Source organism: Colobus angolensis, unplaced genomic scaffold (assembly GCF_000951035.1).
Source record: "Colobus angolensis palliatus isolate OR3802 unplaced genomic scaffold, Cang.pa_1.0 Scaffold38, whole genome shotgun sequence".
In the NCBI taxonomy this organism is placed as follows: Eukaryota; Metazoa; Chordata; class Mammalia; order Primates; family Cercopithecidae; genus Colobus; species Colobus angolensis.
Window position 1 is genome coordinate 7,960,969 of NW_012117154.1, and position 20,994 is coordinate 7,981,962.

At 63.5% G+C, this 20,994-nt stretch overlaps 2 protein-coding genes across 3 annotated transcripts in view; one reads left to right on the top strand and one right to left on the bottom strand.

Annotated features, from left to right (window-relative positions):
• PFKL (phosphofructokinase, liver) overlaps positions 1–12,358 on the top strand; it is a 23,839-nt gene extending 11,481 nt beyond the window's left edge. Inside the window, 15 exon segments of the mRNA XM_011954138.1 lie at positions 1,134–1,229; positions 1,327–1,419; positions 3,346–3,471; positions 4,212–4,276; positions 4,982–5,045; positions 6,619–6,765; positions 7,022–7,092; positions 8,044–8,131; positions 8,797–8,949; positions 9,511–9,675; positions 9,871–9,932; positions 10,167–10,278; positions 10,941–11,040; positions 11,139–11,244; positions 11,705–12,358. Coding sequence (XP_011809528.1) covers positions 1,134–1,229; positions 1,327–1,419; positions 3,346–3,471; positions 4,212–4,276; positions 4,982–5,045; positions 6,619–6,765; positions 7,022–7,092; positions 8,044–8,131; positions 8,797–8,949; positions 9,511–9,675; positions 9,871–9,932; positions 10,167–10,278; positions 10,941–11,040; positions 11,139–11,244; positions 11,705–11,852 — 1,596 coding nt within the window. The 3' untranslated portion in view covers positions 11,853–12,358.
• A 1,596-nt stretch (positions 12,359–13,954) lies between these two features.
• The window catches only part of LOC105520413 (chromosome unknown open reading frame, human C21orf2), an 8,729-nt gene continuing 1,689 nt past the window's right edge, over positions 13,955–20,994 (bottom strand). Inside the window, exons 2-6 of one of the 2 annotated variants that reach the window (XM_011954139.1) lie at positions 20,600–20,646; positions 17,960–18,189; positions 16,799–16,970; positions 15,793–15,886; positions 13,955–15,328 (exon numbers count right to left, since the gene is read on the bottom strand). In XM_011954139.1, the coding sequence (XP_011809529.1) occupies positions 15,200–15,328; positions 15,793–15,886; positions 16,799–16,970; positions 17,960–18,189; positions 20,600–20,628 (654 nt within the window). In that variant the 5' untranslated portion in view covers positions 20,629–20,646 and the 3' untranslated portion in view covers positions 13,955–15,199. Of the gene's footprint in view, positions 15,329–15,792; positions 15,887–16,798; positions 16,971–17,959; positions 18,190–20,599; positions 20,647–20,994 lie in introns of those variants that run through there. The other variant, XM_011954140.1, reaches the window with a different exon arrangement.

Genomic DNA, 20,994 nt, shown 5'->3' on the forward strand with positions numbered 1-20,994 from the left:
GGGCGGAGATGGAACCCTACAGGCGAGGCTGGCCCGAGGTGCGGGTCCTGCGAGGGGCCTGCTCTCCTAGGGCAGGGAATTCACCCCGGGGGGCCCGGCTGCAGTGGCGACCTCGGTCTTGGCTCACGTCTGTGACTCAGGTTGGGCCCTCCTGCAAGCGGCCTGGATGCGAGGTCGGCCCGCCTGGTTCCTTCCTGCTCTCTCGCTGAGAGCCTGTTTCCCCCTGTAACATGCGGGTTCCCGCCTTGCCCCTCACCCAGGGTGCACTGGGGCAGGGAGGGTGGCGCAGCTCTCCTGCTGTACCTGCAGCCCATCTTCCGGGTGTCTGACCTCACCTGCACTGGCGCCACCTCCTCCAGGGAGCCCTCCACTCCCACCGCACCCGGGCCCTGTCTGAGCTGCTCCCACCCTGTTCCTGTCGGAGGCTCTGTGGCCTATGGTAGGGCAAACATGGGGCTTGTGGCTCAGAATGAGTCCCACCAATGTTTGTTGGGTCATTGAAGTGGAGGCTGGAAAGCCCTTTCACTTCCCAGAGAGCCGGGCCGTGGCCGTTGTGTGGTGCTGAGAGAGCAGCCTGAGGTTGGCAGACGGGATGGTGTGGCCCATGTCACCAGCATGGACCCACAGTGGCTTCAGGGTGCAGGGTGTCCGGGGAGCCCTGGCTGGTGGCAGCGACGTGAGGCCCCCGGTTTCAAGGATGAGCAGATGGAGGCTCACAGGAGTCACAAGCAGCCCAGGCTACCCCGGGCAGGCCCCTCTGCCCTGTGCCCCATGGAGCTGCAGCCCTGTGTGTGTTCCCGCCTGGAAGGCTTCACCAGGCACAAGGGCCCAGCCCCAGCTGTGTGTGTGCCGGACCCAGCCACGAGAGTCCCCTTCCTCCCCTGCTGCCCTTCCCAGAATTTTGGGCAGAGTCCTCTTGTTCACCGCCTCCAGCAGGGCGGGGGTCCTAGTGGGCCCAGCTTGGTCTCTGCCCTGGCGCTCCAGGCCTGCTTTCCTCCTGCTGGGTGGGGGTTGTGCCCTCGCCCACGTGGGTTGGGGATGGTGGCCTCAGGGAGGGCTCCTGGCGCCTGGGGGCTGTGTCCGGGGCAGGTTTCCCCACCTGGCAGCTGAGCCCTGTCGTGTCTTTGATCCAGACTCGGAGCAGCGGGTCCCGACTGAACATCATCATTATCGCTGAGGGTGCCATCGACCGCAACGGGAAGCCCATCTCGTCCAGCTACGTGAAGGACGTGCGTGTGGGCCTGGGGGCGGCCACTGGGCAGACCCCCTGCTCCTCTAGCCCATGTGGGCTGGGGCTCAGGGCTGGTCCTTCGCACTCTCCTGCAGCTGGTGGTTCAGAGGCTGGGCTTCGACACCCGTGTGACTGTGCTGGGCCACGTGCAGCGGGGAGGGACGCCCTCTGCCTTCGACCGAGTCCTGGTAAGTGGCCATCACCCTGCCCTGCGCACGTGCATGGGTGAGCGTGGTCTGTGTGTGTGGGCAGTGTGCACGTGAGTGTGGTTTGTGCACTGTGTCCATGTGGCTGTGGGTGAGTGTCCATGTCTGTGGCGGGGGGTATGCATGGGGGATGCGTGGTCCTCGCCAGTGTGTCTGTGTCTGGTCCTCGTGGGTGTGTGTTTCAGTGTGTGTGGGTGTGTGTCAGTGTGGGTGTGTGGGGTGGGTGGTCCCTCAAGCTGTTGCTCCTCCTGGGGGAAACTGAGGCCTGACTTCTCCATTCCCCTGCAGGTGTAGGGAACTCAGACCTGGGGACCATGGGAGGCGCCCCGCCAGCCTGTGTCTCCTGGCCGTTCTACCCCCCCACCCCCTGCCAGCCCCACGTGGCAGCAGTCAGGGCCACAGACCCTCCTGGTGGCCAGGGACAGGCCCTGGGAGAGGGGCTGGGTGGGCAGAGGGTGGTGCCCATGTTGCCCGTGGCGTCACGGTCTGGGAGGCTGGTGCTGGGAGGGAGCATTCGGGATCTGGCGTGGCCTCGCCATCCTTGGTCCTGATCACTGCTGGGTCTCACTTTGTCCTCTGCAAAATGGGAATCAAGTTGGTGCCAAATGGAATGGGTCTGGGGCCAGGAAGGCCCCATGGAAGGCAAAATGCCTGTGTGTGAGGGTGGTCACCCTCTGGGGCAGGGCCACAGACTGTCAGGCAGGTGGGACTTGTGCTGAGGGAGACCAGATGGCTGCACCTGGCCCTGTGACTGCGCCTGGCCCTGTGACTCCTGTGCTGAGCTGAGCCTTCCCAGGCACCCACGGAGCTGGACGGGGGCCACTGTACAGAGGGGACGCTTCCTCAGAGAGGGGCCCCGCCGACCTAGCCGGGCAGCTGCCGTCCCCTCTGTGCGGCCTCAGGCTCACTCAGAAGAGCCTCTTGAGGGGCCTGGGACATCAGGGCAAGCCAGCCGCTGCTGCCGAGCCTGGGTGGCGGAAATGCTGCTGCCGTGACCGGGCCAGCCATGCGCTCCCAGCCTGCAGGCTGCAGGGTTTTCCAGCCAGTGTCTTCGATGCCCGATGCCAGCTCTGAAACAAAGGACAGTGGATCACCCGCAGCCCCAGCGGCTGTCACCCAGAGCATCGGCGTTTTTGTGCTCCCTGAGCCTGTGTTCCCACCGGGTGCCACGAAGGCGACCGGTGAACCCAGCATGCGCCGTGGTAACCTGGACTTTCCAAGAAGCCTCAGCCTGCATGGGGGGCGTCTCCGAGGCTGCTCTCTAAACAGCATCCCGGAGAGACTGCCCGGACTAAGGTGCCACCTGTGCCTCACGTGCAAGATGAAGAAACCTGTGTGGATCACGGAGGGGGGCCAGCTGCTGGGCTGCTCCGGGGCCAGCCACTGGTGGTCATGGGACAGCCACGGCGACTGCAGGCCTGGCTTTCTTGTCACTGTGGCCAGTTCCCGGGGTGGGGCTGGGGCCTGCCTTTGCAGTGTGTCCCTAGGGGGCAGCTCCTGGATGTGTCCACTGCCCATCCCCTTGGCTGGCGCAGACACACACCAGGGAAGTCACGACATGAGGGCCTCCGTGGGAGGAACCACCGCAGCGGACGGGGCCCTGGGGACCGGGCCTGTGTGCCCAGCCATGACACTGAGTGACAGCGGGTGGGTTGCATCACATGGCATCCTGTAGCCCACAGTGTAGGCTGGGCCTCCCGGCAGGGCAGCGAAGACACTGAAACGGTGTCCAGCATGCCGTCATGAGTGCTGGTCAGACACATTTCCATCTCTAGTGCCACCTGTTCTGGAAGCTTCCGTCAGCGTGGGGGGCTCTGGAAGCTGGGGTTTGCACATCTGCAGAGGATGGGCTTGTGGCTTGGGGTAGAGGAACCAAGTGGGTGTGCCAGCCTGAACCCCTCCCCACAGAGCAGCAAGATGGGCATGGAGGCGGTGATGGCGCTGCTGGAGGCCACCCCGGACACGCCGGCCTGCGTGGTCAGCCTCTCGGGGAACCAGTCAGTGCGGCTGCCCCTCATGGAGTGCGTGCAGATGGTAAACCCTGGGTCCCCCCATCAGAACCGCCTGGTTCCTCTCCCTAATCCCCACTCGCAGGCCCCACTGCTCTCTGGGGATCTCAGCACCATAAGCACCGGAGGGCAGGGCCTCGTGGCTGGCCCAGGGCATCCCAGGCCTCCAGGGAGGGGAGGGGTGTGAGCACATCCCCGGGTGGGATGTATGACCTGGGACGGTTCCCAAGAGGTGTGTTGGAGCTGCAGGGAGCCTGGTGAGCAGGGGAAGTCACAGGGGTCCTCGGCCATTGAGCTTCTGTGGGCAGTGGTGGGAGTTGGGGTTAGGATGGGATGGAGGAGGAGGGGCCGGTGATCAGAGTGGAGCCCTGGGAGGAGCGCGGGCCATTGATGGGGGAAAGCAGGGACCCCGGGAGGGGAGGCGCGGGGAGGGCAGAGGCCAGGAGGCTGGGTGTGGGTGCTGGTCAAGCCCTGGCTCAGGGGTTTGGAGGCCTGCAACCAGGGCGGAGTGGCCCTGCCTGGAGCTGGGACTGCTGGGAGGAGAAGAGGGCAGCTGGGGGCAGGGTAGGGCCTCTTGGCCTCAACCAGCCCCAAAAGAGCTGGCCTTGGTGGTGACCACTGTTCCCAGGGAGAGGCTGCCAGGCCTGGGCCAGGGTCAGGAGATGCCAGCCAGATCGGCCCTCGTCAGTCCCACCGGACGGGGCAGTAGCCATGGGTGTTCTGGCCGGGCCCTCCACAGCCTGTGTTCTGTTTCTCTTCCTTAAGACCAAGGAAGTGCAGAAAGCCATGGATGATAAGAGGTTTGACGAGGCCATCCAGCTCCGTGGCGGGTAAGCCCCCTCAGCAGACCCCTGCGTTCTTACTTGGCTGGGTCCCGGTGCCAGGCAGCACGTGCTGCGGTGGTGCTGCGCACGCCTGGCCTGGGTCGTCCTTCTGGGCACCGTGTCTGAAGATCGAGGGAGGAACGGGCCTGTGGGTGGTACAGGAGGCGGGCTGGGAGGTGTGGTGCTGCAGGAGACCCTGGGCGGCAGTGTGGGCAGGGCGCAGTGCACAGGGATCTGGGCATGGCGAGGGGATGAGAAGCTGTGGGCACAAGCCCAGGACATGGGGTGGCCCCGCGGGGGCTGGGAAGGCTGGCAGATGTGGGGTGTGGGTGCCGCCCTCCTGCAGGTGTCCTGGGGGCCGGGTCAGGCTGGATTGGACGTCTGGTTTCCCATCCATGCCCCCACCCACTACCAAGGTGGTCAACCTTCCCTTGAGCTGGATGCCGGCCGCGGGCTTTGCTGCACGGGTGGTGCAGCCTCGTGCTGTGTTGGGGGATCCTGCACCGTCTATGGAAGGTGCCTGTGTTGGGGGATCCTGCACCGTCTGTGGACGGTGCCCTGCCCGGCATGCATGGTGTCTGTTGCCTCATGGCTGCGCTTCCATCAGGCCGTGTGCCTGTGACCAACCTCCTGGGCTCTGTCACGGCTGTGCTGTGGCTGTACGCTGCAGGGCTGCAGGGCTATGCATGGCGTGACCCGAATCCTTTCCAGGAGCTTCGAGAACAACTGGAATATTTACAAGCTCCTCGCCCACCAGAAGCCCCCCAAGGAGAAGGTAAGGCAGGGAGTGGCACCCACAGGGGGAGGAACGGGCTGTGTTATTCTGCAGCCTCTTCACGCTGGGCCTGCCTGCCCCTGCCTTCCCTCTTGCTGGGGGCCGAGCTGGGAGCTGGGAGGGTGGGCTCGGCCTCTGCCTAGGCTCAGGCACCACTGTGGCTGGCAGGTCCCTGCTGCTGGGACCCCGGCTGCAGGGCTGGCTGTTGCTTCTCAATGGTTGATGGAAATGAAGTCAGGCCCACAGGCTTAACTCAGGAGAGGAGGAGCCATTGTGTAGAAAATGTCCCCAGCGGCCAGGCGTCGTGGCTCACACCTGTAATCCCAGCACTTTGGGAGCCTGAGGTGGCCGGATCGCCTGAGGTCAGGACTTCGAGACCAGTGTGGCCAACACGGCAAAACTCTGTCACTACTAAAAATACAAAAATTGGCTGGGTGTGGTGGTGGCACACGCCTATAATCCCAGCTACTCAGGAGGCTGAGGCAGGAGAATCACTTGAACCCGGGAGGCAGAGGATGCAGTGAGCCGAGATCGCGCCATTGCACTCCAGCCCGGGCGATAAGAGTGAAACTCTGAACATAAAAAGAAAATGTCCCCAAACAGCTGAAAACCTCAGGAAATGGGATCTCTCCAAAATAAGGCTGAAATGGCTTGTTTCTGAAGTCCTGGGGGACAACGAGGGTCCTGTAGAGAGTCATGGTCAGTGAGGTCCTGGCTCCCAAGCCCCTTGAGCCACAGCTGGAGCTGCAGGCCGGGGTGGACAGCGTGGCCCAGCCTGGGTCTGGTCCTCCCATCCGTGGTCATCTTTGGGTGTCCCTGCTGCTCCAGCCTCCTGCCTATCCCCACAGCTAGTCAGTGGGCTGCACCCTCCGAGGTAGGGCAACGTGGTCTCCATGAACCACCCAGAACCTGGCTGGGGTGTGACTGACTTTGTGGGCAGCAGGGCTGGCTCATACCAGGACCCGGCGGGGCCATGTGGCTACGGAGCCCTCGGGCGTGGCTGCTGCCAAGTCGGGTGTGCCACACGTGACAGGTGCACGCCAGGTTCAGAGTCTCAGCACAGGGGCTGGAGGGAGGTGGTGGCAGCCGTCACTGGATTCACATGGACATAGTGGGGTTTTGGTCTATCAGGTTAAATTAACTGTAGTCCTAACGGGACTGTCTCCATGTCTTTGTCCCTTCTCTTAAGGTGGCTACTAGGTAACAGGATAGTCAGGGCCCCTATCTTCCTTGTGGCTGTGCCCCCTACCTCTCCCCCCCCTGCTGGCCCCTTGTGTGGGCACTGACCTGTGCTCCTGTCCCCAGGCCTGGCTTCACAACGGTGCTCGCCCCCTCTGCCTCCTCTGCTGCCTGTGTGCCAGGCTTGCAGCATGTCTCTTTTGGTCTTCACCAGAATCTTCTGGAATTAGAACAGATACCATATTCCCAGGGCAGTCGGTGTGCTGGGCAGTGTCCAGGCTGGTGGCAGGGCCTGGCCCCTTTTTCCAGAACCTGCCGGCCTGCTGACCTTCTGTGCAGGTTAGAGGTCCCCTCCCTGGCCGTGCCTCATGCTCGTCTCCCCTTCTCTCTGAAGTCTAACTTCTCCCTGGCCATCCTGAATGTGGGGGCCCCAGCGGCTGGCATGAATGCGGCCGTGCGCTCGGCGGTGCGGACCGGCATCTCCCAGGGCCACACGGTGTACATCGTGCATGATGGCTTTGAAGGCCTAGCCAAGGGTCAGGTGGGTCCGGCTGGGGCAAACAAGTGAGGACTTGGGCGTGTGTGTGCAGACTTGGGGCGTCTCCTGTGGAGGGCCGGCTGCTAGAGGTGGAGGCCGAGGCCTGGGTCCATGTGTCGGTGCCCACCCAGGCCTGGGTACTCAGCTCTGCCTGCAGCGTGATCCCCAGCACTGGCTGGCCCCCGGGCACAGGCCCACCCCTGGGGGGAGTTGGCCAGAGGCTCAGACTGGCCCCTGAAGCTGCATCTCCTCCTGACAGGTGCAAGAAGTAGGCTGGCACAACGTGGCCGGCTGGTTGGGACGTGGTGGCTCCATGCTGGGGACCAAGAGGTGAGCTGCCTGCTGTGGGTACCTGGGGGCAGGAGGGCCAAGGCGCAGTCTCCAGGCCCTGCAGGTGGGAGCGGCAAGGGGACCCCAGCCCAGGGCCCTGGGCTCGGCCCCTCTTCTGGCTGGTGATCTGTGCAGAGCAGGCTTCCCTGCCCTTCCAGGCTGGCCCTGCAGCCCACCTCCTTTGAGCACCTGGGAAGAGGAGGTGGGAACGGCGGTACCTGGGGGCAGGAGGGCCAAGGCGCAGTCTCCAGGCCCTGCAGGTGGGAGTGGCAAGGGGACCCCAGCCCAGGGCCCTGGGCTCGGCCCCTCTTCTGGCTGGTGATCTATGCAGAGCAGGCTTCACGCCTCCTGCCTGGGGCTTCCTGGCCTGAGCTCAGCTGTGTAGGGCAGCCTGCTCTGGCAGCCCCATGCCCACGGTGGGCTCTCCGTGGCAAGGAAGCTGGCCTAGTGTCTGTCACTGCCTGGCCAGGCCAGGCAGCCTGAACCGTCACCACTCTGGTTGTGGCTATGGGCCTGTCTGATGGCTTTTGTCCCAGGACCTGAGACCCTTCTGTGGGCATGGGGAGGGCACAGTCACCCTGTGTGCTACAGGGGAAGTTGCTGAGTCCTGAGCCACTGAATGGCTGCAAGGGCCGGAGGAGGCACCCCCTCCTGCTGCTGAGTGTTGGGCGAGAAAGCCTCGGGCAGGAAGGGGTGGCCCTGGGGAGCCCAGGGGGGTGGGGGGTTCACTTGGTTGCCTGGCCCATGCCTGGTGATGCTGCGTGGTGCCCAGGTGGCTCACGCTGGGCCTGCGTGCCCCTCTCCATGTGAAGCCACAGCGTCACATCCAGGGTGTCGCAGTGACCGCTGACTGGCTCGGGGAGCGGCCAAGGCAATGCTCTTCTGTGATCAGATGCAATCTGGACATGCGTCCCAGGCGTTGCCTGTTCACACGGATGTGTCTCACTGCAGGACCCTGCCCAAGGGCCAGCTGGAGTCCATCGTGGAGAACATCCGCATCTATGGTATCCATGCCCTGCTGGTGGTCGGCGGGTTTGAGGTGAGGGCTGCCTGCGGATGAAGAAGCCTCGGGGCACAGGAGACCCGAGGTGTCCTCCCGCTGAGGGGCCCGTCCGGAAAACCTGTGTGCCGGCTGGGGTGATGCAGCGGCCAAGAGGATCAGGGTTTTAAGTGTGGTGTGTGGGCTCAGGAGCGTTCTTTACTTTCTCCAGAAAGCTTCCCAAGGTTCCAGTTAACCCCGGTGCTGGGGAGGGGCAGGGGAGGAAGGGGACTTGGAAGTGAGAGGACGAGGAAGAAGGGAGGCGGAGGAGGCAGAAGTGCAGGTGCGGGATGGCATCGCTTACATGGTGTCCTGGCACTGGGCAAGCTGTCACTAAATAATAAATGAATGACAGCCCTTCCCCCTTGCCCTCCAAAGCCAAGCCCCACTGCAGGCTTCATGGAGTGGATCTGGGGTCAGAGTGGGTTGGAGGGGCCTCCTGACCCTCGTTAGAGTCCAGTTTCCCTGGGAGGCGTCCCGAGATGACACCAGGCTGACTGCCTGGCCCAGCCCCAGGGGATTGAGCAGGTGGGTCCTGGAGTCCAGCACGGGGCACGTGACAGGTCAGCAGGGAGCAGGGCTGGGCAGCCGCCGGCAGAGCCTGTCCCTGGCCCACCGTGGCCTCGGTGCTGCTCTTGACCTGCCCCCTGTCCCTACTGCTGCAGGCCTATGAAGGGGTGCTGCAGCTGGTGGAGGCTCGCGGGCGCTACGAGGAGCTCTGCATCGTCATGTGCGTCATCCCAGCCACCATCAGCAACAATGTCCCTGGCACCGACTTCAGCCTGGGCTCTGACACTGCCGTAAACGCTGCCATGGAGGTACGGGGCTCCTGGACCCCTCCTGCCATGCCCAGGCCCTTGTGGGGTGGGGCTGAGCCTACGGAGGCTGCTGGAGGGGACAGTGCGCGGTGAGCACCCGGGAGGGCTGCCAGGGTTGGGGTTGGTGGGGCACAGGCCCGGGTGAAGGGGCTCAGCTCCCTGCCATAGCCACTTCCAGGGCCGGGGGTCTGTGTTGTTCCTTGCGACTGTGATGAGCTCAGATGGGGAGACCGAGGCGGGAGTGTCCCTGCCCCAGTGCTGGGTAGCCTAAGAGTAGTGCCTGGCCTCTGTCCATGGTGCCGGGGACACCTCTGCCTGCTCAGAGTGTGTGTGTGCAGGCCGCCGTCCCCTGTGCCCTGAGGGTGGGGTCACCTGGTTGAGAACCCCCGGTCCTGCGGGGCCCACGTGGGAGGTGGGCCCAAGCCTGGCGCTGCTGACTCTCTGGGTGCGTCAGCCCCAGGCTGGCTCTGGAGACACAGGGCTCCCGGCAGGGTAGCCATGCCCATGGCCTGCAGGGAAGGGTGGGCACCTGGAGGACCCCTGACCCCCCTTGGCCCCTAGAGCTGTGACCGCATCAAACAGTCCGCCTCGGGGACCAAGCGCCGCGTGTTCATCGTGGAGACCATGGGGGGTTACTGTGGCTACCTGGCCACCGTGACTGGCATCGCTGTGGGGGCCGACGCCGCCTACGTCTTTGAGGACCCTTTCAACATCCATGACTTAAAGGTGAGCCCAGCCTGGCCCCTGCTGCGACAGACTCGCCGGCACGCCAGCCTGGGCCCCAGACACTCAGGCCGGCTAGTGCAGGGCAGGGCCCGGGCAGGCAGGACTCATAGCCCAGTGCTCCTGCTGGCCCTGGGTCGCTGGTCAGCCTGGAATTCCCTCCCCACAGTCCTCTGGCTCATCCGGCCCCTCCCACAGGTCAACGTGGAGCACATGACAGAGAAGATGAAGACAGACATTCAGAGGGGCCTGGTGCTGCGGTGAGGCTGCCGTGGGTCCCCCGCCACAGCTGGGCTTCCAACCCTCGGGGCTAGGGGCAGGGCTGCTGAGGAGTGGCGGGGCAGGAGAAGGCAGGAGGGGTCCTTGGAGCGGGTGGGCGAGGGCGGCTTTCCTGGGAGCTGGCACTCCCTCTCCCGGGCCTGGCCCAGCGGGGACTCAGGATCTGGGGGAGACCTGGACTCGTTCCCCACTGACTCAGGCCCTGCTGTTCTCAGGAACGAGAAGTGCCATGACTACTACACCACAGAGTTCCTGTACAACCTGTACTCCTCAGAGGGCAAGGGCGTCTTCGACTGCAGGACCAACGTCCTGGGCCACCTGCAGCAGGTGTGGGGCAGGAGTGAGGCTCTGAGAGGCCTGCCCCTCTTCCCTGCCACCATCTGTCCCCGGGCCCAGGGGTCCCAGCCCTCACAGGCACCCACGGGCACTCCTGGCAGGCCCTCGGGCACGTGTGCCCTTCCCCGGTGAGGTCTCATTCCAAGAAGGGCTGGCTGGGGCTGGGGCCGGGGCCAGGACATTCACATGCTGAGCCCAGCCCCCCACCCCGGCCGGGCCTCCTGCGGCCACCTCCGCCGAGCCCCTCACCTAGACCCCGGCATGCTCCCTGCCCTGTGGTGGCCCTGCAGGAAGCCTGTGTCCTGGGGTTTTCTGAGCCAGGGAGAGGGAGTCAGAGTGGCTGGGGATGGGGCCCAAGGTGGGGCCACTGGCTGCCCATGCAGGAGCCCAGGGGTCATTTGACTTGGCCAGGGGGCAGCCGACTGCCGGCCTGGGGAGGCAGCTTCTGGCCTGGACTTGGAGCTGGAGAGAGCAGGCAGGGTCCTCGATGCGGGAACAGACGGGAATTGTGCAGGGGTTGGAAGGAATGGGTGTTCAGAAGCTGCCTGGGAGGCTCCCCGCGGGGACCCTGTCTGCACTGGGGTTGGGCCTCCCCTCTCCTTGGCCCAGGGAGCCCAGGGCAGCTCCAGGAACCGGGCCTTGCCTGTTTCCAGGGCGGCGCTCCAACCCCCTTTGACCGGAACTACGGGACCAAGCTGGGGGTGAAGGCCATGCTTTGGTTGTCGGAGAAGCTGCGTGAGGTTTACCGCAAGGGTAGGTGGTGGGTGCGACCCGAGGCCTCACTTCGCCCTCCCCTGGCTCCCTGGGGCAGGGCCCGGCCTTGGAGGGCTGCCACGTGCCTCTGTTTGCAGGACGGGTGTTCGCCAATGCCCCAGACTCGGCCTGCGTGATCGGCCTGAAGAAGAAGGCAGTGGCCTTCAGCCCCGTCACTGAGCTCAAGAAAGACACTGATTTCGAGTGAGTTCCACTGAAGCCTCGTGGAGGCGGGTGGGGCTGAGGGGTGGCCCGACTGTCCCCAAGGCAGGTGTGCCAGGCCCCGCCCCGCTCACACCCTGACCCCGCAAGGCCTCCTGGGCCCCCATGCCGCGGTTCCCGCCAGGCCATGGAGAGCAGGGACCATGCCCAAGTCTTCAGAGCGTGACACTGGGCAATACTTTTGGGTGGGCATGGGGGCACAGCATGGGCAGCCAGGATTGGGCATGCCTGAGAGCGGCTGTGGCTGACTCTGTGCTGTGCCTCCGAGGGATGGGGACCCCAGACCTGTCCCAGAGGCCGCAGGGCTCCACGGATATTGAGATGTTCAGAGGGAGGGGCATACCCAGGCCGCAGGGTCGGGGGGTGCGGGGAGTTGGGGGCATGGCCTGAAGAGCTGCCCTGACACGACTCCCCATCATCCCCCCATCCCTGTCCTGCACAGGCACCGCATGCCGCGGGAGCAGTGGTGGCTGAGCCTGCGGCTCATGCTGAAGATGCTGGCACAATACCGCATCAGCATGGCCGCCTACGTGTCAGGGGAGCTGGAGCACGTGACCCGTCGCACCCTGAGCATGGACAAGGGCTTCTGAGGCCATGCCCCTGCCCCTCCCCGGCCCCCACCCATGCCAGCTGCAGCGCCAGGGCTCAGATGGGGCCCGGGCTGTTGTTTCTGGAGCCTGCAGGCAGGTGGAGGCTGTGTCCCTGCTCAGCCCAGCCCCTGCCTCTATCCCTGGCCACCCGCCAGGCCTCCCTGGGGCTGGTCTTGAGACCAGCCTGCCAGGCCCTGCAGCAGGAGGACAGAGAGTCCTGGGGCATCCACCTTCCTGCCCAGGGGACGTGGGGCTGTCCGTGTTTGCAGTCCGATGTCCCCTGGCTTTGGTGCCCCATGGGCCCCAGCCTCTCCCCACTCTGGGCTCGCTCACAAGGGCCAGCCCTCGCCCTACCTGGCCTGTAGGCTGCCGGTGCCTGGGTTGTGTTGAGAGGGGGATGCCCTTGGCCCTGCCTCACTGTGACCTGCTCCTGCCCACGTGCAGCACCTGTCACCTTTTCTAGAAATAAAACCACCCTGACCGTGGGGTGCATCGCTCTCTGGAGAGCACAGCCTGCGGAACTCTTGGAGGGAGAGGAGCAGCACCACACGGCCAGCCCAGTGGGCAGCGGCCCCCAGGGGTGGAGGGCCCTCTGGCCAGTGCCTGGGCCAGGCCAAAGGGACATGTGCCCTGGGAGGCCACAGGTGCTCTCCAGGACTCCCTGGGGGCCACCAGGGTGACCTGAGCGCCCCCCCGTCCTCCCCTGGGGGCAGAAGGGTACAGTCTCACTTCTCTGTCTCCCCAACCTCAGCCTGAGTGGGGGTCTCCAACCTGCAGGCTGGTGGCTGGCTTGAGCCAGCATCCAGGAGACACCGATGGTGGACACGGGGGAGGGGAAGACAAGGCGGCACAAAGCTGTGCCCACCAGGGGCTAGGGCTGAGTCCCACAGGTGGTTTGGGGTGGTGGACGCCCTGCTCGCAGGATGCCTGTTAACCTTAGCGTCGAAGCCCACGCTCTGCACCACCCACGGCTCTGCAGCACCAGGGTGGCAGGTGCTTGCCCGAGAAGGTTGCTTTCTTCCCACAGTGCCACCCTGGGGATGTGGTTTCGGGACACAGGTGTCTCAAGGGAGACCCTGGCTTGGAGGGGCCTAAAGGCCACATTGAGGGTCCCTGGGCAGTCTCCTGGTTGAGCTCAGGCCAGAGGGGTGGCTCTGGGGACCTTCCTGCCCTCAGGCACCTTGATATTCCCAAGAGCCCCTCACTGTGTTGGCCCTAGTACCAGAGACCTCCAGATTGCTTAACTCTGGAGCTGGGGTGGAGGGGCCCACACCCAGGGGCCTTCTCGTTCATTCTGAGTGGGGCCGTCCTGGGGCCAGGCCCAGGAGGGGACAGTTGTCCAAGGACAGTGCTCCCGGGTCTGCAACTCTGTCTCAAAGGAACAGAGAAACAGGTTCACAGGCCCGGAGAACCACATGCATGTTTTGGGGGGCTCCGTTGTGTCACACCGTCTGGGATCAGGACTCAGTTCTGAGTAGACCCCCCTCGGCCTGCCCTGCCTGATGAGGTGTTAGAACCTGTTCAGCTGCCACTCAGCTGCTGCACCCAGGTAGTGGCCTGGGGCTGATGTCCGGGACAGTGGCCGCCTCCCTCCTGGGCGACGTGCCGTGGCCAGCGCCTGCGACAGGCCCACTCTGGCTGCATGGAGTTGGCGTTTCTGGCATTTCAGGCGGAGTGATGCAGCCTCCTGGGCCCTTGGTCCTCCTCTGTGAACTGGGTGAATGGGACACAGTGTGGTGCCCATGCCTGCTTGGCTTGAGAACCCACTTCTGGGGTGACTTGGGGAGGAGTGGAGTGGGACTGTGGGGTACCCGGGCGGGACGTGCTTCTGGCCGTCTTCCATGGCTGGGGGCATTGGGTGAGGAGGTGACGGGAGGGGGAGCGGCAGGAGGCTGAGGGTGGAGGCAGCAATGGTGGGGGTGGGGACGGGGGGGCGGGGGAACCGCGGGGCTGAAGGCAGGCAGCTGCCCCACGGTCCCACCCAACTGTCCCAACCAAGGTGTGCACGGTGTGTGGCAGGAGGGCGCTGGTGTAAGCCCTGCATGCCCACAGCAGCCCACGTCGGGGGAGTGGAAGGGGATTCAATTTAAAACGACTTCAATCATTGCAAGGAAGCACTTTACTGAGGGCGCCGGGTGCCCACCCCACAGTCCCAGGGAGGCAGACACAGGCCTGAACTGTCCACCCTCCATGTCCCAAGTGGTGACTCCACTCCCCACCGCTCAGAGATCACGCCCCTTCTGGAGGGATCGCACCCCTTGTGGAGAGCTTGCACGGGTGAGTGACTGTCTTCGCCCTGGGCTTCCCCAAGCCCAGCAACAGTGACTGCCCCAATGCTGCAGGTGGCTCTGGTGACGATCACACTGCATGGCCTTGAGCTTGGGAGAGCAGTGGCCCGCACACGTGGTCACGCATCACCGCTTGGCAGAGGATGGGGACATCTCACGGAGATCTGGGTCCCAACCCCACACAGGACAAGGGCCCAGGGAGCTGGCTTTCCTACACTCCAGCTGGGAGGCTGACTCCCCATCTCACGTGAATGCTTCCTTGGTTTTGGGGGTACTAGGAAGGTCCCCAGGGCCGCGGGTCACTGCCCAGATCGTGGCATCCTCATAAGACTTGGAACTTCCCAGAGGAAAGAAAACCCCTCTCAGATGCTCCCGGGACTCCCCTAGTCCAGCTGCTTCCTGTGCCAGGCCCAGCCCCCAGAGCACACAGGCCTGTTCCTCCACAGCCTCACAGCTGAGGCCCCCTGCAGTTCTTCACAGGAGAGAGAAAGGAAGGCGCACCTGCCCAGCCTGGCCAAGAAAACAAAACCCTCTCCCGTGGATGCGGGAGGCTGCTGCCTTCCTGCTGAGAGCAGCTCAGGGCAGATGTCCCTATGGACGCCAGCGTTCTGGAAGTCTCCCTTGCTCAACAGAAATCTATCCAAGGACCAAGGGCTGGAATCAGCAAAGTCATTCGTGAATACCTCCTCATTCTGCCGAGAAACGGCCCTTGCTTTCAGAAAGACTGTCACGACCATTGGGAGATGTCACCTCCAGATCAACCTTGGGAAAATCTTTTATTAGGGAGGACAACCTGCAAAATCCTCCCTTTAAGAGCCCAGGCCAGCCCAGAACCTCCAGACCACAGAAGGGGAGTCCTGGGGACATTCTGGTGTGGACAGGCATCTCCACCGCTCCAGCTAGCCAGCACTTAACACCCACTCCTGCCCTCGGCGGATGTGGCAAACCAGGGAGGCTTTTGTGTGCAGCCAGGGCTGTGGCAACCACCCTTCAGCTCCTGGGGCCTGGGGAAGACACTGGGGTCCCCGTGGACGGTGGAGCGGCGCTCAGGCCCTGTGGTCACTCGGCGTGCTCTTGCACCTCCTCCCGACGCAGGGCCTGCAGCCGGCTGCCCACAGTCAGCTGCACGGCCTCCAGCCCCTCTGCGTCCAGCTCCCGCAGCAGCAGCAGGATGGCAGTCAGGACGTTCTGGGGGTAGAGAGGGGTGCGGACTAAGCCTACCAAGCACTGTGAGGCTGCTTCCCTCCACAAGGGCTGGGGCCTGGCCAGCGGCACCCCACCACAGAGCACCTGGTTCCTGCGGCGTGGGTCCAAGCAAATGACCATTCGGCACATACCGAGAATCTGAGCAGAGGAGGAGCCCCGCCTGTGAACACGTGTGTGGCACTTCTTCCACGTGACTCATGTTGCCCTCAGCCCAGCAGGGTCCGGGCCCACATTCCACAGACTAGGAGACCAGGAGAGGCTGAGGGGCCAGGACAGCTCTGTGCGGGGCATGTGTGACACGTCTGTGCACATTCACAGACCCACACACGCAGCTTCCCCGTGGGGCGCAGCTCTTCAAGGCCCTGTGAGGCTCCATCCTCCCTCCCCATGATTTCTGTGCCGTGGGCAGAGGCAGCAGCAGCCACCTAGCAGCCCCTGTCACTCACCCTGCTCCTGTGGCTGCTTGAAGCATCTCTGGGTGAGAAGGAAGGAAACTGGTCCTGGGAAGGGGGCTTCAGGCCAAGTTCACCCTGAGCACTGCTGGGGAGAGGAGACAAAGGTGTGTGAGGGTCAGGGGGCTCGTGGCACTGGAGGCCTCTGCAAACCCTGTCTGCAGGTCACATCCAAGCAAAGGACAGGCTCATACAAATCCCACCTGGCACACGGGGGGAAGAGAAGGGAGGCGACTCCCATGAGGTCAGGAGCTACAGATGGCAGCTCCTGCACGGCCCGGCACTTCATCTGTGGGGCATCCTCCCTGAACCCTGGGGCTCCCCAGCTGTAATACCTTCCACCGGGGCCTCGGGGGCAGGGTGGGGGGCACCTGTACACAAACGCCAGGGAAGAGCTCCTGACCACGGGGTCAAGCCCTGTGCCAGACAGCAGATGCCTAACGGAGATCACATCCCAATGCCCCCACCACAGGCACCAGCAGTGGGTGTGATCTGCCAAGCAGGAGACAAGCGCCCAGCTTCTATCAAACATGTTTGTGACGCACAGCCCACTGCCCTGGGAGGCGCCGGTATCTCACTGCAGAGTCAGCCCTGTGGCCCCTCCACGGCCCCTGGGCCCAAGGCTGTACGGACACAGATGGCTGTGCCCACAAACCATTCCAGTGACTGTGGCCTAGGCCACACCCCCCACCAGGGGCTCCCTGCACCTCACAAGCTCTGGTGCTGCGAGCCTTCTCTGTGTCAGGGCATGGGGCCTGGCTCACCCCCTTCTCCTGCTCCCTGGAATATCTGCTGTTGGGCAAAACATGGACCTGCCACTGAAATCACTACCTGGGCACTGAGTCACTCCCAGAGAATATGGATGAGAACGGACACTCGCCCTGGATAATCCCTCTCCCTCACTTCCCAGAGAGGCAGCTCACTGGAAGCCGCATTCGCTCCCCGTGGGAGGACCCTGGGGACAGGGAAGGGCGGAGGCCCCGCTGCCCTCCAGCCTCACATCGCCTCCTCCTCGCTGTCCAGCGCGTCCTGGCCGGTCTCAGCGGCGGAGCTGAGGGAGCTCAGTGTGAAGCATGGCTTGGGGCCGCCGTGGCCTGTGCCCTCTCTCTCCGGGGCGGCGGTGATCTCCTCTCCCTCACTCAGTGCACGGGACAGCTCCTCCTCCGTCACAGCTTTGGGATGAAGGACAGAAGACAGCATGAGTGGCCTCACCCACATGCAGGCCACACGTGCTGCAGCTCCCGTCCTCACTGCAGCCTCAGGCACAGTCTGCTTGTGAAATGCATGCACGTGTATCCACCTCCAGGGCCAACTCCCAGAATAGGAGCCGATCCCCAGCCCGACACAGGCCGATACACAACAGAGGGTGGAGGGCTGCTCAGGAATCTAAACACCAGCCTTGGCCAGAGGCAAATACTCATCAAAACCTCAACTAAGACACAACAGAAAAAGGAACAGACCATACTGAATTTATTCCATTTCACTCACGTATCAATTTCCCTGAAGTTATTAATATTAATAAAATTGGGAGAAAATATTAGTGCCCGTATAGCTGACAAGGATGAGAAACTAGCGTGCTGAGAATGCCAAGGATTAACAAACAGCATGAAACCGTGGCCTGGAAAACTGCACTGGTGCTGGCGCTGGCCAGAGGAGGCATGAGCGCCTCCAATAGGTGGAGTGCCGCAGCGGGCACTGCGGTGCTGGGACAGCCCCTCCCCACGGCGGGAGCACACCGGCACAGCCACCCGAGGTTCACAGTGGCCCGTGGAGCCTGCCCAGTCCCTGTGCACCAGTGCGACGCTGCTTGCCAGATACTGACGCCCCCGCTCGCCATGGCGCATGGCAATGGTCAGAGCAGCACTGCTACTCACACAAGCCAAAGAAGGAACCCTTGTGCTTTGCCACCAGGTCCTGCCGTCGCTGAGGGATACATAAACTGTCACAGTCACAGGAGGGACCCTATGCTGCGCTGCTGCATTCAGGTGGCGGGATCAAGAGACACAGAAGCAGGGGAAGGGCCTCTGAGGAGACTTCACAGGCACATCTGTGTCCCACGAGACCAGGCATTTGCAGAAAAGGAGAAGAGGAAAGAGGGCTGGGGAAACCCCCTGCCAGGGACCGTTTTGCGAGGGCCGGGGACCCCACTGCGGCCACCTACCCTGGTTGTCCAGCTTCTGTAGGCGCGGCAGGGTGCGCAGCACGGTCATGCGGTAGCGGTGGGGACTGGCGCCGCAGCACGGGTTCTCGGCCAGCCACAGCACCCTCAGACGCGGCAGCCCCTTCAGGTAGAAGAGCTCAGCCAGGCTGGAGATACGGTTCCTCCGCAGGTACAGCTCGCTCAGGCGCTGGCACCGGCTCACAGGCTCCAGGGTGGAGATGCTGTTGACACTGCATGGAGACCAGCAGTCAGTGAGGGATGAATCTCCAGCCCCAAGAACAGGCACTCACGGGATCTGTGTCCCTGCCCCCGCCTGAGAAGCCCAAATTGGATGTCATGAGTCATGTGCAGCAGGACCTGGGCCGAGGAGAGAGCTGTAGGAAGGCCGGGTCCTGAACTCAAAGGCAGACTGGGTGGACCCTGCCAGCAACAGCCCCTCGGCCCCATGCTCCGCATCAGCTCCTCAGGGCGCTAGAGTGGGAGGTACGGGATGTGGCCCTCCTTCACGGGCCAGGAAAACTAAGGCCTCTCAAGGGACATATCATGTTGCCCCAAAGCACGGAGTGCCCAGAAAAACTCATGGCAGAAAACACGAGCCAGCTCCACGTGACACGGAAGTGAGCACGGACCTTCCAAACCCCGGGGTGGAAGCGGCAACACTGGGGATGGGCCTCATTTCCATTCTAGAGAACGTGGACACGTCAGAGAAGTAGAGAAACACAGGAAGCCTGGAGCGGAGACCTAAAGGCTTCACCCGACAGCGTGGGGTCCGTCCCCTCCATCAGCGAACACGTGGAGCTGCTCCCGCAGGCCCTCAAAGGTGCGGAGCGTCCGCCCACCGAGAGCCAAGGCCCCCAGCCTGGAGGGTTGAACTCGAGTCCTGCAGGCGCCTGGGAAGGGGGCGGTCACTAGGCCGGTGCTGAGCCCGCCTCCCCATGCCACCCCTTCACTGGGTGTTTCCCAGGTATCCTTTCACACAGCTCCTAGCTCTGAGGCCGCCCCATTTTACCAAGAGCAAAACTCAGTCTGTGGGACCCTTTCCAGGATGGAGTCTGCCCCAGGCACAGGCAGCAGCTGATGTGTGGACCACACCCATGGCCTCAAGCTACCTGCTCTGCTCCAGTGCAGTCGGGCGTGGTGTGCAGTCGGGCGTGGTGTGCAGTCGGGCGTGCAGGCACCACACACCGGAACTCAGTGAACACCCTCCGGGTCCTGTCCCTCCTGAGACGCGATAGAAATGGCCCCGCACATGAGAGGCCTGATGCTCGGAGGCCCTGCGGCCCCTGGGCAACTCAATGCACTGCGGGCATAGGCTGGATCCACAGCCCCGCCCCAGCTTCCTGCCATCGTGGGAGCCACAAGCTCCACCTTTCCCTGTCAGGTAAGGCTTTCGGAGGCAGAGCTGAAATCCCAGCCTCACCGTAAATGTCGCCTGACTAGTGAAACGAGCCCTGCAGCAGGCACGGACATCCCTGTTCAACCTCTGAACTCAGGCTCCATCTCCTCCTTGTCTCCCTGTGGGGTGGGCACTTACAATATCTCTATGTTACAGGAAGGAAACTGAGGCACAGAGAGGGCCACGCCTCGCCCAAGGTTAGCCAGCCGATAGGCAGGAGGGCTGAGATCTGGCCCAGGAGCATGTCTCCAAGCCCATTTCATTCATCGGTTCATTCAGCAAGACTCGGGCAGGACAGGCTGATGCCCGCGCTGGGGATGCCCGAATACCAGATGGACTGGCCTCAGCCCCTGGCGGGCAGCAGGCTGGGCACTGGCATCACCATGGCGATGCCAACCTCGGAGGGTGTTAGAGGATGGGCAGGGGCTGGCCTAGCCCGTGGCTGCCTGTGAAATCAAGAAGGTAGGTCACAGGGATCAGGGGCCTGCAACAGCTACTCTCAGAGGGCAAGCCCTGGAGCCTTCCGAGCTGCCAAACAAAAGGGTGGGCCTTCCCCACAGGGTTTAAACCCTTGTGAGCTTTGAAATGCGGAAACCCAGAGAAGGTTCCCACCCAGCGTCTGGTGGGCAGCGGTGAGCCATGAGCGTCCGCTCCCTCCCGGGTCACACAGTAGGCAGGAGGGAATTCAGGGATGAAGGAAGCTCTTCTCTTCCCCAGAGCCCCACATACGCCCCAGCTGCCTAAAACTCCAGTAACATTGGTTCATTCAAGGTTCCCTTAGTCTGTTGGGAGGGCAGTGACCACAGTAGAGGGGCACAGGTCGTGGGGTGCAGAGAAACGGGTGAGCAGTGGTGGCACTGGGGGGAGAAGAGGCCAGGACCCTGGGGGTCTTGGGCAGATGTGGCCACTGCCAGGGCACTCAGGACAGGCCACCGACTGGCCCAGTGAACACAGCGATGGCTTATCGGAGCACACAGGCCAAGGGTGGGCAGCGGTACAGCAGGGCAGGCAGGGAACAGGAGCTATCAGGAGGCCCAGGTGAGGCTCTGAGGAAGGAGGGCAGACATGGGGCCACCGGGTAGACCCAGCTCTCGCGGTCCCGGCCCCTCCCCTTCTGGAAGCCGCCCTCAGTCTGTGCTGGAGGTTTCTAGGTTATGTCACAGCACTGGGTCCCACGGGAGGGACGTGAGGCTCTGCCCCGGCTTCCAGGCCCCAGGCTGAGCATGACGGCAGGAGCGAGGTACCTGAGCGTGATCACCTCCAGGCTGGGCATCTCCCGGCAAATGGAAATCTAGGAGGAAAAGAGCATGACTAGCAAGCACGGCCCAGCAGGGCATCGCGGCCACACTGCCGTCAGCCACAGAGAACTGTCGCAGCCATGGCCAACCCACTTCCGCGGCCTGAGGGGCACAGCCCTGCTCAGCCAGTGTGCCCAGGGTGAATGCCCATGAGCATGCCAGGCTCCCCTGATGCCACCTTGCAGCCCAGACACCCCGCAGACTGAAGGAGAAATGTGAGGCTCCTCCTTTCACGCACTCTCTCTTTATTACATTTTACAACAGCATCGTTGCTGTCAGATGCTGCCAGCAGTAGAGACAGAGCACTCATTACTTTAGATGTCCTCAAAGGACATCAGGTA